This window comes from Bos indicus x Bos taurus, chromosome 28 (assembly GCF_003369695.1).
Source record: "Bos indicus x Bos taurus breed Angus x Brahman F1 hybrid chromosome 28, Bos_hybrid_MaternalHap_v2.0, whole genome shotgun sequence".
Taxonomy (NCBI): domain Eukaryota; kingdom Metazoa; phylum Chordata; class Mammalia; order Artiodactyla; family Bovidae; genus Bos; species Bos indicus x Bos taurus.
Genome location: NC_040103.1, coordinates 27,547,566 through 27,562,539, shown reverse-complemented (window position 1 = coordinate 27,562,539; position 14,974 = coordinate 27,547,566). Strand labels below are relative to the sequence as shown.

The 14,974-nt window shown below is 52.9% G+C and overlaps 1 protein-coding gene across 4 annotated transcripts in view; it reads right to left on the bottom strand.

The window, feature by feature from the left end:
• CDH23 (cadherin related 23) overlaps nt 1–14,974 on the bottom strand; it is a 436,585-nt gene that overhangs the window by 373,928 nt on the left and 47,683 nt on the right. For all 4 annotated transcript variants that reach the window (XM_027530370.1, XM_027530367.1, XM_027530368.1 and 1 more), the window contains exon 3: nt 14,015–14,092. In XM_027530370.1, the coding sequence (XP_027386171.1) occupies nt 14,015–14,092 (78 nt within the window). The remainder of the gene's footprint in view (nt 1–14,014; nt 14,093–14,974) is intronic.

The following is a 14,974-nucleotide window of genomic DNA, read 5'->3' as shown; positions in this document are numbered from 1 at the left end:
AAGCCCACTCCCCACACATGTCTTCTGGTTTCCTGTCTGGAGAGTGAGGGCAGGCACTGAACCAGGCTCAGGGACACCTCAGAATGTCAGCATCTGATCAGCTTTTTTTTTTTTTTGCTTTTTGAAAGCATCTGTACAGGCAGGGGCAGATCCCCAGGTGGGACAGGAATGACCATCCCTGCCACTGCACACCCAGTGGGGGCCAGACCCTGTGCCCACCGCATTCATTATTTCATTCAAGAGTCAAAATAGCTCTGCGAAGTGCATGGGATCAACCCCATTTTATAGATGAGAAAAACTGAGGCTCCCAGGGCTGGAAGGATCTGCCTGAGGCCTCAGCACGGGCAGGGGCGAAGTCCGGCCTCAGAGCTCCCTCCATACCTCACAGACTATCACACCACCTTGGGAGTGCATAGCTAGGAGTTGGTGATGGACGGCCAGGCTGCTGACGGCGAGGCCGGCAGGTTCATCACTTCAGAAGCCACCCCACCCTCCCTGACAGACCCTCAAACACACCCTGCCCCCAAGCCAGCTCCACATTTTCTTGGGCAGGACTCATTCCCAAGCAGGTGGGAGCACCTGAGAAGGAAGCAGTTTCCTGCTCCTTAATTGACTGTAAATTGCTCCAGAGCTTTTAATGAAGGCCGTCAGGAGTAATTATGCCCACTGCTGCGCGGCTACTCTGTGTAAACACAAAAGGCGGGGGCTGAGGGCATCTCACTATCTCATCTCGGCTCTTCTGTGCCTCCCCTCCCTTGCAGACCCCCTCCTGTTTCACACATCTGTCACCTGATGAGGAGCCACAGCTGAGGTGTAGAAAACACTGGTGATGTCCCAGCCAAGGGACCTGCAAGATGGCCAGGCAGGCAAGAGACGGGTCCAGAGAGCCCAACACGAGGCCCACCAGGCAACCGCCACCAGGGCTGCCTGCCTGAGCAGGCCTGGATGACAGAGGACTCATGCTGGACCCCAGAGCCAATTCCAGAGGCTGGGAAGCAGCGGGGCAAGGGGAGAGGCCTCAAAGTGTGGTCCCCAGACCGGCAGCAGCAGCAGCATCTAAGAACTTGTGGGAAAGGCGAATTATTGGGCCCCAAGCCAGACCCACTGAATCGAAAACATAGAGGGTGTGGCCGGCAATCTGAGTTGTAACAAGTCCCCCAGGGGGTTCAGAACTATGAGAGGGAGGGAAAGATCACAAATAGCATGAGCCTGTTAGCCTCAGTTTACAAGACGGGGAAGCTGAAGTCTAAAGAGCCATGGCTTACTTGTGGGCATGGAGTGGGCACGCAACCGGGCACTGCAGCCACAAGTCCAGGCTGGGGTCAGACCAACCAGTTCAAACCCTGATACAAATATTTAAGGCACCCTTTCACTTTGGACAGGTCACTGACTTTTCCTCATCTCTAAAGTGGGAGCAGTTCAGTTCAGTGGCTCAGTCGTGTCTGACTCTTTGCGACCCCATGGACTGCAGCACACCAGGCTTCCCTGTCCATCATCAACTCCCAGAGCTTGCTCAAACTAATGTCCATCGAGTCAGTGATGCCATCCAACCATCTCATCCTCTGTCAGGCAGAAGTGGAGGCAGAAGTGGCCCTTGTCAGCTGTCCTGAGGGTCTCGTGTATGGGAAACTGGCACAGGGTCTGTAAATTGCTTTCATCCCAAGACACTGCCATCAGACTTTGAATCCCACGATGTGGCCAGGAACTGAGAAGAGGCAGGACTGAGGAAGTCATGAGGACTGTTTTAAAAGAGTCAGAATGCTGGTGCCACCCCCCACCCAGGGCACTGACTGTCATCACTCTGACCCCTGTCCCTGGGAAGCCCCCGTCCCTGCACCCTCCTGTCCCCAAGCTGCTCCTCATGTGTGGGGCGTGTCTCCCTGTTCACTTCCTCTCCTGGACGCCTGCCTCTTCCTCAGAAAAAGCATTCTGACATTTGCAGCCCAGGGAAGAATGAGCTTTCAGGCTGGGACAGACACTTAAGGCAAGAGATGGGTCACTTTGTCATTACATGGGACACTTAAGTCATCCCATGGGACGAGTGCCACTCCCTGTGCCAGGCTCCACAAGGGACATTGAAGAAGGAGGAGGCCACTGCTAGCCTCCAGTACATCCCAGTGACCCCACCAAACAGGCTTTAAGACTGGGTTCCTACTCTCAAAGAGCTCACAACGTGGTCTATTCCCTGGCTCCCCTCTGGCCAGTCCTCTACCATTGAGGGGCAGCCATGGTAGCCGATTAGGACAAACACCTGGGTGACCCGGGTGAGGTGAGCTGCCAGAGCCCCACAGGGAGCTCTGCGCCCTGGACCTTGTGCCCCTGTGTGTCAACACCAAGCAAGATGATCCCCTGAGGACATCTCCCCAACAGTTCACTGAGTCCCCAGCTACGGATCCGCTCTGATCTGCTGGGACGTCTGTCAGCCTGAAGAGGCAGTGTCCCCAGCAATGGGACTGGGGTGCCCCTAGGGGTGATAGGCTGCCAGAAATCAGTGAGATTTACCCACAGGCTCTGGGCCACTCACCTACACCCTACCTGCAATGTCTGAGGCAGTCTGGAGCCAGGGTCCCCAGGGGGACCGGCAGGTGGGCACCACTGCTCGCACCGCATTCTGGGGTGACACAGGATGGATAAGGGGGGAGGGACAGTGACCTGTACCGTAACAAGGCTGGAAGCCACTTCTGGCACCCAGGTGAGCCGAGTAGGGTGCCTGGGCCCCGTCAGCCCTGCTCACCCACAAGCTGCCTCCCTGCCTGAAAGAGCTGAGTTATCCCCGGCATAGGGTTTTCTGAAGAGCTCATAAAGCAGCTGATGCGGTGAAGCAGGTTCAACATTCAATAACCCCTCCATCTCACTCGGGTCGGACGCCAGCATATTCATCTTGAATTATCCTTTTCAAAGACCAAATCAATCCTAGGAGGTGCTAGGCTGCTGTAACACACATTCCTACTGCCAAGATAGCCCAGGAACAGAGGGTCCATGGGGACACCACGGTGTGGGGATAGAAAGAGGCGGCCGAGGAACACCCTCTCCCTCACCCAAGGGCAAGAGGCAGAGGGGGAACCAGAGTTTGATGCTCTCCTCCCCTCCATCCACTGTAGTATGAGGGCAGGGTGAAGAAGCTGAAGAGAGGCCACAGATGGTGGGTGAGGACCCTGTTCTACCCCAGGGCTGGAAGGTTCTCCTCTTTGCTTACTCTGATCTGCTCAACTGCAAAGAGGGTAGAGTGTTGGTTACGGAAGGAAAAAGACCTGGGCTTGAATACAGCACACTCAATAACTTGGGTGGGTGATAATCTCTCTAAGCCTCAGTTTCCTCATCTGTAAAATGGACTGAATAACCACCTCCTTCATAGGGAGCTGTGATGATTAAATGAGCAAGGCATGAAAAGCCACTGGGCATGGCACCTGGCACATAGAAGGGTGACCACGACGGAGTAGGTGGGAAAGCCTGTCCTGAGTCTGGGGGCTGGCTACATGAACGGGGACCTCTAGAGTAAAACAGAGAAGATTCAGGGGCAGGTCTTGGTCTTCAGACCCCAAGCAACATCATGTGCAGAGGAATAGGCTGACTGCGGGGAGCTCTGGGCAAAGCAGGAATGATAAAGCATGGGGAAGAGGCAGAAGGTCCATGAGCAAGAGGGTGTGCCCACTATCCAGTGAGATGGGGCATCGCCCGCTGCTGCAAGGGTCCACCCTGTGCTTGCACTACCTGCTGGCTGACAGCTATATACCAAGAGCATTCCTGGCCAGGCTGGGAGGTGGGACCAGGCACCTCTGGGCCTTTCCCACCTACAAAGTGAAAATATCCTTGGAAGAGCAACACATAAATCACACCAAATCTTTTATGTGTTGAGCACAGTAGGGTTGGGCCACTTAGCGTATCATTCTCATCCTCAAGTTGCTTCTATCCTAGTTGGGAAAAGCGCGAGTCAATGACAACAATATAGTTAGCATATATTAGTGCCAAGTACAGTTCTCAAGGTCTGAAGTTGACTTATTTAACCCTATGAGTACATACTATGTGATCATCGTCCCTGTTTTCCAACCAGGTAAACTGAGGCATAGAAAGTTTTTTGGTTTTTTTTAAGTAGCTAGTTCATACAGTCCATACTTGCTCAAGATTCAGTGGAGGGCTTCTTGGAAGAGGAGGCACTTCACGACAAATATCTCAATAAAAACAAAGCCTGCTATGTTTGTGGCAATTTAGTTTTCAAAGCTCTTTCATAAAGATCCCTGTGAAGTCAGCTGGGCAAGTTGATCGGCCTCATTTTCAGACGAGGAAAAAGAGACTCAGAGAGGCTAAGGGACTTGCATACGGTTACAGAGATAATAGGTGGTACAGTTGAAATTAGAACCCAGGCCTTGTGCCACCTCCCAGTGCTTGGTGCCCTGTGCCCAGATTGGGGAGAGGAGGAGGGAGATGGCACCCAGGCAAGGGGACCTTCAGGGAGATCCTTGCATCAAAGGACAACTTTCCTGAGTGTCCAAACACAGGTCCAGGGCTGACACGGAGACTTGATCTATTCCGGGCCAAGCTGTAGTTGGACAGTCAGGCTCACAGGTCCCCTGAGCCATGTAAAGAATAGTCAGGGTGAGGGGAGTGATGACAAGTTCAAAGTCGGCTCTGCCTGCCACCGTCTCCCCAACCAGCTGGAGGCTTTTCAGCTCCTGTAAATCATACCTTCAGCTGGTTCCCAGAGAGCCCAAGTGTTCCTGGCTGGCTGCAAGCTCAGCACAATCTCACCCAATGACACAGCTGAGCCAGGCTCATCTGCCAGCCCCCCCACCCCCCTAAAGCGGGTGCCTGCTGCCTGGCCACCAGCACAGCTGTTCGAAGCCCCCACCTCCTTCACTGCTGATCATGGGAAAGGCCGTGGGCCCGGGAGCTAGCAACCTGGTTAATCTAACACTCTCATCTGTTTCCCCAGTTGTTTTTCAGCAATATTTCCAACTCTGCACAGTAGGTCCAGCAAGCACTAGCATAGTCCAAGTAGCTGGCAAAGTGAGGCCCAGACAGGGAAATCGACTTGCCCAAGCTCACACAGCTGCACGGGAGCAGAGCCCAGCCGGGAACCCAGGCTTCTGCCCCAGTCCTGGGCCTGCACTTGAAGGCAGAGCTGTGCTGGCCACTTTCCCCTCTCTGGGAGCAACTAACTGCCCCTCCTCCCAGCTCCTTCCCGTGTGCAATCATTGAGCACCGAGACCCTTTCCTGGGTGACAAACTGAGCAAAGACCCTCAAAACTCCTGAGAGGTAGCAGAGGAGGGTAGTAAGAGTGTGGATGTTGAGGACTCAACTCTTGGGATTCAAATCCCGAGGGAGCTTGGGCAGCTTGACTGATTCGAGTCTGTAACAGGGGATCACGATAGAGCAGACTTCCCATCATTGCTGTAAGGATTCGGTGAGATCATACAAGTAATCTAACTATTAAAATGCAGGTACTAGTTGGTCACTACTATTATGTTTATTTTTAACCACAGCAACCTACTTCTGCCACCCAGGACACAAGACAAGTTGCTTGCCCCATGGTGGGCTGACCTGGTCCGTGGCCTTCTGAAATGCCACTCCTGGGGCTTCTGCCTGTACACCCAGTCACTCAATGCTGCCTCCACTATGAATCTCCCCGTCTCCAAGCCCAGAATGAAGTCCTTCCTCCCCTCAAGCATTAGCAGCACCCTGGAGCTCACAGTTCCCACTTGCCTGGGGTGGACTGGACATTTACCACAACATCCTCTTCTCAGCTCCAAACGGGGGCTCCTTAAAAGCAATGACCCACACACAGAGTCCCCAAGTTGTAGTTAAGCACACAGACTTTGGGGTCAGGCAGCACTGGGTTCAAGCTCAATTTCCGCCCTATATAAGCTGTGTGACCCAGTGCAAATTACTAACCCTCTCTGAGCCCTCTGCCTTCTCATCTGTAAAGTAGGGATTATAAGGCCCACTTTCTTGGTCTGCTACAAGGATTCAATGAAGCAATGCGTATGAAGAGCTTACCTAGACATAGAGTAAGTGTGTAATTAAAGATAGTTGCCATTTTCCCGGTTATCCTTCATGTGTGTCCCACACTGCCACCAAGCACAGCTGGCACAGGTGCGCAGTGCAGACCATTAACGCCGGCCTGCACGACAGGTGGCACATCATCGTTACCATTAGTGATATTACGGCTGCACCCAAAACACTCACCCCATCCCCACTCGTGCCAAGAGGGAGTCCACGGCTGGGTGTGCCACGGGCTCCAGATGTGCCCGGGCAGGGGCCTCTAAGGAGTGGCTACAGTCTAGAACCCCCAAAGGACACCATTCTGCCCTATAACCCCTTTGAGGGCCGATGCTGACCTGGGGAGTGGCAGAAAGGAAGCAGGGCCACAGCGGCATCCAGGCCCTTCCGGATCCTGTGAGTCATCCACACCTCCCAGAAGGAAGCATGAAAGTCCTGCTCTGTGAGGGCACCACTGAGCCCCGGACTGGCTTGTTCAGCACCTGCTCACCTGGACAGATACTAGATCACCTCTTTCCTCCAGAACCTCACCTAGTGCCAACAGCCTTAGGGAGCAGCTGGGCTCCCCTCCCTAAGCACTCCAGCTTCGGACTGTGGCAGCTTTGAGGCACCTGGACTCCTTTTCTCTAAAATCAAGTCCCAAGCTCACAGCCCACCAACCCAGGCCTCTTCTTCCCTAGGCCCAGATGTACCCCATGCCTGCATGGGCAGAGGCCCCTTAAATCCTTTGCAGCTGGTATAAGAAGTTAGGGCAGGAATTCAATAGTAACTCTCTGAGGCCCTTGGGCAAGCTCCCTACTTGGGCCTCAGTTTCCCTATCTGTAAAGTGGGAGTGATTGACTAGTGATTATCAAATTGTCCCACAAGAGGCCCTAGTTGTTCATTGCTGATCCTCTGAGGATTCTCAGGTGAGGGATAAAATCGAAGGTTAGGAATACAGGCTGTTAGTGCTGTCTACCTCTGACCTTAACTTCAACCACAGATTGTGATTTCTCCTTAACACATTACTGTCTCAGCCATTCTAATTTTTTTTTTTTTTGTATTGTTCTTAGCTACTGAGCTACATTGCCTCTGTGCAAGTGGCCAGCAGAAAAGCACAAACCATGCTCGGAGCACACACCTCGCTGATGCCTTGGACCGCCCCCCACCCACTGGATTCCTCATATCCACGTCCCTCTAACCCTTCAATTCCTGTAGCTTTGCCACCATCCCCTGCCAAGGAACTGCTTTGGGAGACAATGACCTCCTCTTCTCTGTGTCCTAAGGAACACTCTGGTTAAGGAAACAATCATTCTCAACTTGTGGCTCTCCATCCTCTCCCGAGAGATGACTTCTTCCCTTTACTTAGACAGAGGGAGAGGGGCACAGAGAGGGATAAAGCCCCTCCCGGGATACCAGGTACAAAGAGAGTTGCAGAAAAGCCCCTCCCAGAGCCCCCTCTTGCCCGCCCACTTTGCGTCTGCTCCAACCTCATGCCTGATGTCCTGCCATCCCCACCCCACATCTCCCACTCCGAGCCAGTGTGGGCTGCCCCCGCAGGGAGCTGTCTGCGTGCATGCAGGCACACAGCTCCTCCATCTACTGAGACCGCGGACGCGGGTCAGCCCACCTGAAAATTGCTCTCGCTGGGTCCAGACGAAACAGCTGGGCATTGATGGAGTTTGCAGAGAAATTAATCAGCACCGACTGGCAGCAGTGCCAGGCGCTGCCTGGGCCCAATCCATCCTAATGAATCCCGAGCTCCTGCCTTAATGGCTCCTGACAAGACTAATTTAGTCGTGTAGGTGATTAGCGTGGGCATTATCACCTGAATTGTGGCTCAGGACACTCTGGAGGTCTGAGAGGTGGGGGGGAGGTCTGCCTGGGGAAGTTGGCTCCGTGTGCGCCAACCTTGGCAACACATGGAGGGACTGAAGCCAACAGGAGGGGAATCGGCAAGACATTCACATCCACTCACCCTTCCATCCTTCCTTCATCCCTCTACTCATCCGACCAGCATCTGTTAAGGCCCACTTTACACAAAGCACTGTGCTTGGCACCGAGGACATGTGCCAAGACGCTCAGCTTGCTCTCGGCTGTACAGTGGACACAATGCCACCTCTCTGAGACTCACTGTGAGGTCGACAGGAGCCCACGTTTCAAATGCTCAACAGAGGCCGTGGCTGGAGGCTGGCAGTCAATAAACGCTAGCTAATAGTATTGTTCTACAATCTTACATTATACATAAATACCAAAATGATAATGAATTGCAATGTCGATATTAATTAAGGTCATAAGCAAAAACGAACCACCAATGGGGAGTTACCACAAATAACCCTGACAGGACGTTGCTAAGAGCTTTCATAGAGTCAAATTCAAAGCAAACAGAGGGCGAGGGGTGGGGGAGCTACGGCCCCTCCCAGGCAGGTGACATCTGAGCTATATCTCAAAAGATAGCAGGAATCCATCAGGCAGGGAAGGGGAAAAGGTGCTCCCTGCTGAAGGAACAGCATGGGCGAGGGTGTAGTGATGAGACGGAGGTGAGAGGTCTGGGTGCTGAGCAGGTTCCCATGACTGGGGAGCAGGTATAGAGCGGTATGTGACGGGCTATGATAAAGAGTTCTCACTCCTTTCTCTGGGCACTTGGGAGGCTTTAAGCTGGGACTATTTAGAATTGGGATAGGATGAGTGACCCTGGGACCCAGCCCTGAGGAACACTGCCCCCTCCAGGACCTGAAGAATGAGGATTGGGTGCCAGCCAAAGTAGATGGACTAGATGCCCTCCATCCCCCTCAGAATCCTAAATCAGCTTGGTGCCTCCAAGCCAGGTGTCACGGGCTGCTTCTGTGTCCATCCCTGGAGGCCAGCCAGAGCTCAGTGCCCTGAGGGTCCCTAGAAAATATGTCACATACAGGCCCGGCAGGCAGCTGGGGTAATAAACACACGACCCCTGGCACAGTGTGGGCTTTGCCATTCACATGTGCAGGCACAGACAGCACCTGTGCCATCTGGGGAGCACGCTCTCCTGGGCCCTCTCACTGGCAGCCATCCTTGTCATCACCCACACCTCGTTCCCAACACCTTTGGGGGTGCAGGGTTGCCTGGCCTGAGACTTTAGGTGGATAGCAAGCAGGCATGGAGCCAGCCCTAGTCCCTGCCTTGGAAGGTCCCCCCACCCCTACCACTCACAAACTCCAGACTTCACTCCTGCCCCAAGGCACCTGGAGCCCTGGGCATGAGCCAGGCACAGGGGTGGGCTCAGGGGACACGGAGATGCCAGGCACCTGGAAGGATTCACAGGGCAACACGGGAGACAGAGGAGGAGCTGAGTAACAGCTCTGCAACTAGACTAGCAGAGGAGAAAGCAAAGGAAGCGGCACTTGAACCCTGCCTGGGGAAATCCAGGAAGGCCCCACAGAGGCAGCGGCATCTGAATCAACTCGACTGACCAACAGAGGTCCATCACGTTCCAGGCAAAAAGGAGCAGCAACTGCAAAGGGTAAAAGGTGGGAACTCACCTTTCGTGCTCAAGGAACTGCAAGGAAACTGATGTGGTTGGAGTGGATGAGGCACTCCATTGGGGTGGGGGTGGGGAATAGACTGAGAAGGCACAGCTAGAGGTCATGCCCTGGAAGAGATAAACTTCGCTGCGGAAAGGCCACAAGGCCTGAGGATTAGGTCGGCTTTAGCCACGGGGAGGTGGTTGGTGATTTCAACACAAGCAAAACTGGTGGAGTGGATTGGGGAGGGCAATCAGAGACAGCAAGCAACCTTGCACCCTGTCCCTCATTCTAAAGGTGCCACACAGCCATTGCTGCTGCCAGCCAGGGCCAAGGTGTGGGCAATGCCAAGCAGCCCTACCATTACGTGCTTGCTGTGCCCTTGCTCTGCCCCGCCCAGGCCAGGCTCTGCTGTCAGTGACTGAGGTTCACGTCTGGAGAGGACATGCAAGGATAAGGGAACCCTGGATGTTAACAGGCCGGGGGAAGGCAGAGCTGCTTGATGACTTTATCTGGCTGCTGTCTTTTTCTGCTGGGAGATGGTCTACAAAAGAAGATCACACAGAGGGAATTGGAAGCTAAGATAGGAGGAGACAGAGACGGAACGAGCAGCCGGTGCACGGGATTTCAGACGGCCAGGCTGTGCCCTCCCATTCCACTCCCGAGTACAGGGCCGCTCGCCTGTGGTCGGAAATTGAGGCAAGAGCATAAAGAATAGAAATGCTCAGAAGGTTTGAGGTGAATGAAAGTCCTAATCTCTAGCCCAGGAGATTACAGAAACTACATCCTGACAGAGCCTGTAACCAAACTCTACCTTCCTTCCATTCTTAAAAGGAATTTAAAAACAAAACGCTCAGGACACTGCCTGGAACACTCAATAAACACTGTCATTATAATAATATATATTATACATGTATCTTTTATATCATAGTTATCATTATTATTCTGTAAATTTCCAGTGGTCAGAATTAGGCTCAGTGGGTAGGAGTTCCAGGGACAGGTTTCATAGTAATATTACAAAGACTTTTGCATTCCCAGAACTGTCTCCAAGAACAGAAATGAGCAGCCTGATAAGACCCTGAGTTCCCCATCACTGGGGGTCCAGGCAGAAGCCAGATATTCTGTCCCAGATTACCTTCCCAGCTGGAAGTTTGGTCTGCCCACAGCTCTGACCACCTCCTCTGGTAAGCTGACTAATTTGGGCTCTGGTTCTAGCCACTGGCACTAGCCACCCCACCGGACCCAGCTCATTTGCATGCTTGTCTGTCCCCGCTACAAACTGGTGGCTGGTGGGACAGTAAACCAGTCATCCTTGGGCCATACGTTAAGTCCTCCTTTCTGTAAGAACAAAGCATTCCAGGCACGGAGGCTTTCGAGTTAACAACAGGGTATGTACACATGCCAATGATCCAGAGGGGAAACTATTCCATCCCATTTTACAGTTCGGAGCACCAAGATTCAGAGAGCAAAGGGTAGTGAGAGCCAAGGCCCAAAGTCAAGTCTCTAGGCCGCCTCATTCCACACAGCAGGCAAAGGGCCAGTCCCCTGACAAGCTGTTTCAACCCTTACCCTCACTCTGGCCTCTGCTGGTTGGAGGCCCGCATCCTGGCACGTTCACATGACTTCACACCCACTGAGTGGCCCAGGGCAAGTAGGTGACAGCACTCATTGGAGGTTTCCAGGGCTGTGCTATCGGAGGGCCCAGAGATACAATACCCTGGGCTGGCAGGATTGCCCAGGCCAAAGCTCACTGGGGCCCACCTGCCCAGTGCCTTCTCATTGGTGAGATGGGGAGACAGAGGCTGAGAGAGGGATGGCACTGTGCCCAATGCCACACTGCAAGGAATAGAAACTGGGTGCCTGACTTTCAGGGTAGAACTGGGCTGTGCCATCCTCATGTAAAAAGAAGCAAGGAGGCCAGGACAGTGCAGGCCAGCTCAGCACTGGCCCCTGTCCAGAGAGAGGAGCAGAACTGTCTTCCAGCTCACTGAGTCCTCTCTCACTCCTGCAGGCTCCCAGAGCCGGGGATCAATCCCCACTGCATCAGATGGACACCCCTGCTGTGACTGCCACAATGGGCTGCGTCCTAGGAGTTATTCCTGGAGGCTAACCAATGTCAGCATCTCCAGAAGACAGTCAAGAGCTGGGGCTAAAGGTAACTGGAGCAGGGCCTGCTGGTGTGTTCACTGGGGGCACCCCACCCGCCTCCCTGCAGCACAGGCCTCAGAGAACCCCCCACTCTGGGCTGAGCGGGGCAGTGCAGGCCACAAGCACTCCTCACCCGAGGGGGCTTTCCTCTGCGTCAGCAGCCCCAACTAGTGAGTGGCTGGCCACAGCTCTGCCTCAGGGACCTCACCTGTCCCAGATATATTTCTTCCACCCTGAAGGACTCTCCAGGAGGATAAGGTTGAAACAGACACTTAAAAAACCAGCCACAGGAAACAGCATGTGAAGAAATGGAAAGGACACTTTCGGGACTTGGCTCAAGCGCCATCACCTCCCCCAAACTTCTCCTGCTTCTCCCTGCCCCCAGGGGGCATGACCCTCCCCCATCAATCCCCACTGGGGCTTAACCAGACAACCAGCTCAGCTGCTACCACCCAAGACTCTGGTTTCTTTATCCCTCTGTCAAATTCCTCTCTGAATTCACAGCACTCGGCCCGGCACAGGGGGCACCCCGTCTGTATCTGATGAATTGATGAATGAACTGAAAAAAGTAGAGCCCCTAATGGTGATAAACACTGCCAACATTCATCATTCACAGATCCACGTGCAATGGGTCTCTGCACTGCTGGCTCCACGCCAGCCCCGCACCAGGTCTGGGGAGGAGCCATGAAGAGTCCAGGAGCCCTCAAACAACACCCCTGACCCAACTCAGCACGGTCCCCAAAAGACTGCCAGCCATGCTTTCCACCCCGCAGAAGGTGCTCTAAGCCTCTGGGAGAACATTCCAGAGAAGCAATCTGCCTCACTCTGGGATAACACTTCAAACACCACATCCCCGATCACCAACCCCCAAATCCAGCCTCACAACACTGCTGTGTGGGCCTGCTAACCATCAAAAGAGAGGCTACTTTCTACACAATGGCCCCCATAGCCCTAGAAACAGAGCATCACCGGGCCATGGGGACAAGCCCCACAATAGTCAGAAGCACACCCGCCGTGCCCGGCACCCATCCACAAAAAAAGGAAGACTGGAAGGGAAGGCCTCTGCAGCGGGCTGCTTGTGTATCCCTGCACACAGCAGGGTGAGGCTGGGTCCCACTAAGGCTGAGATTTTCTTTGGAGAATTTTGCATTTAGTTTGGTTTTATATATATGAAAGAGTGCTTTAAATGACCTATTAGTTAAATATCTTCAGAGCCCTTCCCTCTCCAAGCCATCCTGCTTCACTTTCAAGTACAAGTGATGCTCCTGAAAGACGCACCATGCTGGCCCTCTATGTACACTGCTCCTGGTACACAGCTCCACTCTGATACCCACAAAGCAGGCAGATTTGACGGTAAGAAGCCCCAGGGTACAAGCGCTTTCTCTAAAACAGACAAGAATGAAGGGACGCAAGAGGGAGTGTTGGTGAATGTGACGTGGAGTGGTTTTCCTCTGTGCTCGCAGGCTTCCTTGGTGGCTCAGATGGTAAAGAATCTGCCTCAGTACAGGAGACCTGGATTCAATCCCTGGATGGGGAGGATCCCCTGGAGAAGGGAGTGGCGACCCACTCCAGTATTCTTGCCTGAAGAATTCCATGGACAGAGGAACCTGGCTGGCTACAGTCCATGCGGTCACAAAGAGTCAAACATGACTGAGTGACTAACACACACACACACACACACACACACACACACACACAACCAGTGCTGTCCCATCAGCTCAGCTTCAAGATGGGTTTGATCAATTCAACCCCATTTATTGAGAAGCTTTGGGATCCCTAGAGCTGAGCTAAGGCCATGGGGCTACATCTGCCGACCTCCAGCTGCAGGTAAAGGAGCCTGGCCCTCAGGAAGGGCTCATGAGGACAGACCTGGGTGATGAGGTGAGTCAAGCTGGGGCAGGTGGGAGGTGGTGAGGGGCACGGACCAAGATGCTCATGATCACTTCCTAAACAGTTTTTTTTTTTTTTTAATGACAAAAAAAACAGGCATATCCAGTACAGAGAAAACTCAGTAATCACAGAAAAGTACAAAAGGCTGCAAATCAAATTATAAGAGCTTCCATCTTCAAATTTTCATGAGGAAGAGGAACAAGCCATTTTGTAGGACAAAATTAACGTAGAAGTGAAAGTCAAGCAACTTGGGCTCAATGTGATAAAATCTTTGATACTGAGACCTCCTCTCTTTTTGGAATGGGCCAACACAAGAAGTAGTGAGTGCCCCGTCCCTGGAGGCAACCAAGAAGAGACCACATGAACACCCATCGTCACCATGGCAGAGGTTCCAATCACAGGGGGATGATCATCTCCATGTCTAATATCTCTTTCACTTGTGGGAAAGGAGCCCACCCCACACCACCCAGCATGCCCACCAGCCCTTGTGCCAACTCACCCACAGGCGTATCTTCACTGATCAGCAGGTATGTGTCAAAGAAGTGGTTGGTGAAGAAGGGCAGTCGGTTCACCTGGCCTGGAAGTTAGAGAAGAGCATCAGTCAAGTACCCTCATGCCAATTCTATACGTTCTGCAAGGGGTACAGAGTGGGGGCTACAGTCGGCACTGAGCCTGCATCCAATGCCATGGCCCCTGGTAGCTCACTGCTCTGCCCCAAGGCAAACCAGGAGCAACTACGAGGCAGGCAGAAGGCTGTGAGGTCATTTGGTCAGCCAGGCCACCAGCCACGTGTAGCTATTGAGCCCGGGTACATATTGGGATGTGGTGAAATGTAAAATACATACAGGTTTTTGAAGACCTTGTATGGAAACTGAAAGTCACTCAGTCGTGTCCGACTCTTTGACACCCCATGGACTATACAGTCCATGGAATTCTCCAGGCCAGAATACTGGAGTGGGTAGCCTTTCCCTTCTCCAGGGGATCTTCCCAACCCAGGGATCAAACCCAGGTCTCCCACATTGCAGGCAGATTCTTTACCAGCTGAGCCAGAAGGGAAGCCCAAGAATACTGGAGTGGGTAGCCTATTCCTTCTCCAGAGGATCATCCTGACCCAGGAATTGAACTGGGGTCTCCTTCATTGCAGGCAGATTCTTTACCAACTGAGCTATCAGGGAAGCCCTGTATGGAAAAGTGAGTATAAAATATCTCATTTGTCTTTTATATTGATTATGTGTGGAAATGATAATACTGTAGTTATACTGGATTATGTAAAATACATTATTAAAATGAGTTGCACCTGTTTCTTTTCTAATGCAATTCCTGGGAAATTTAAGACCACACTTGTGGCTCACATTGTATTTGTACTGGGCAGCCCAGCTATACACAGAATGGGAGCTAGGTAAAGAAAAGAGCTGTCTACTTTGTTAACCACTGCAACTCTGGTGCCCAGAATTTGGCT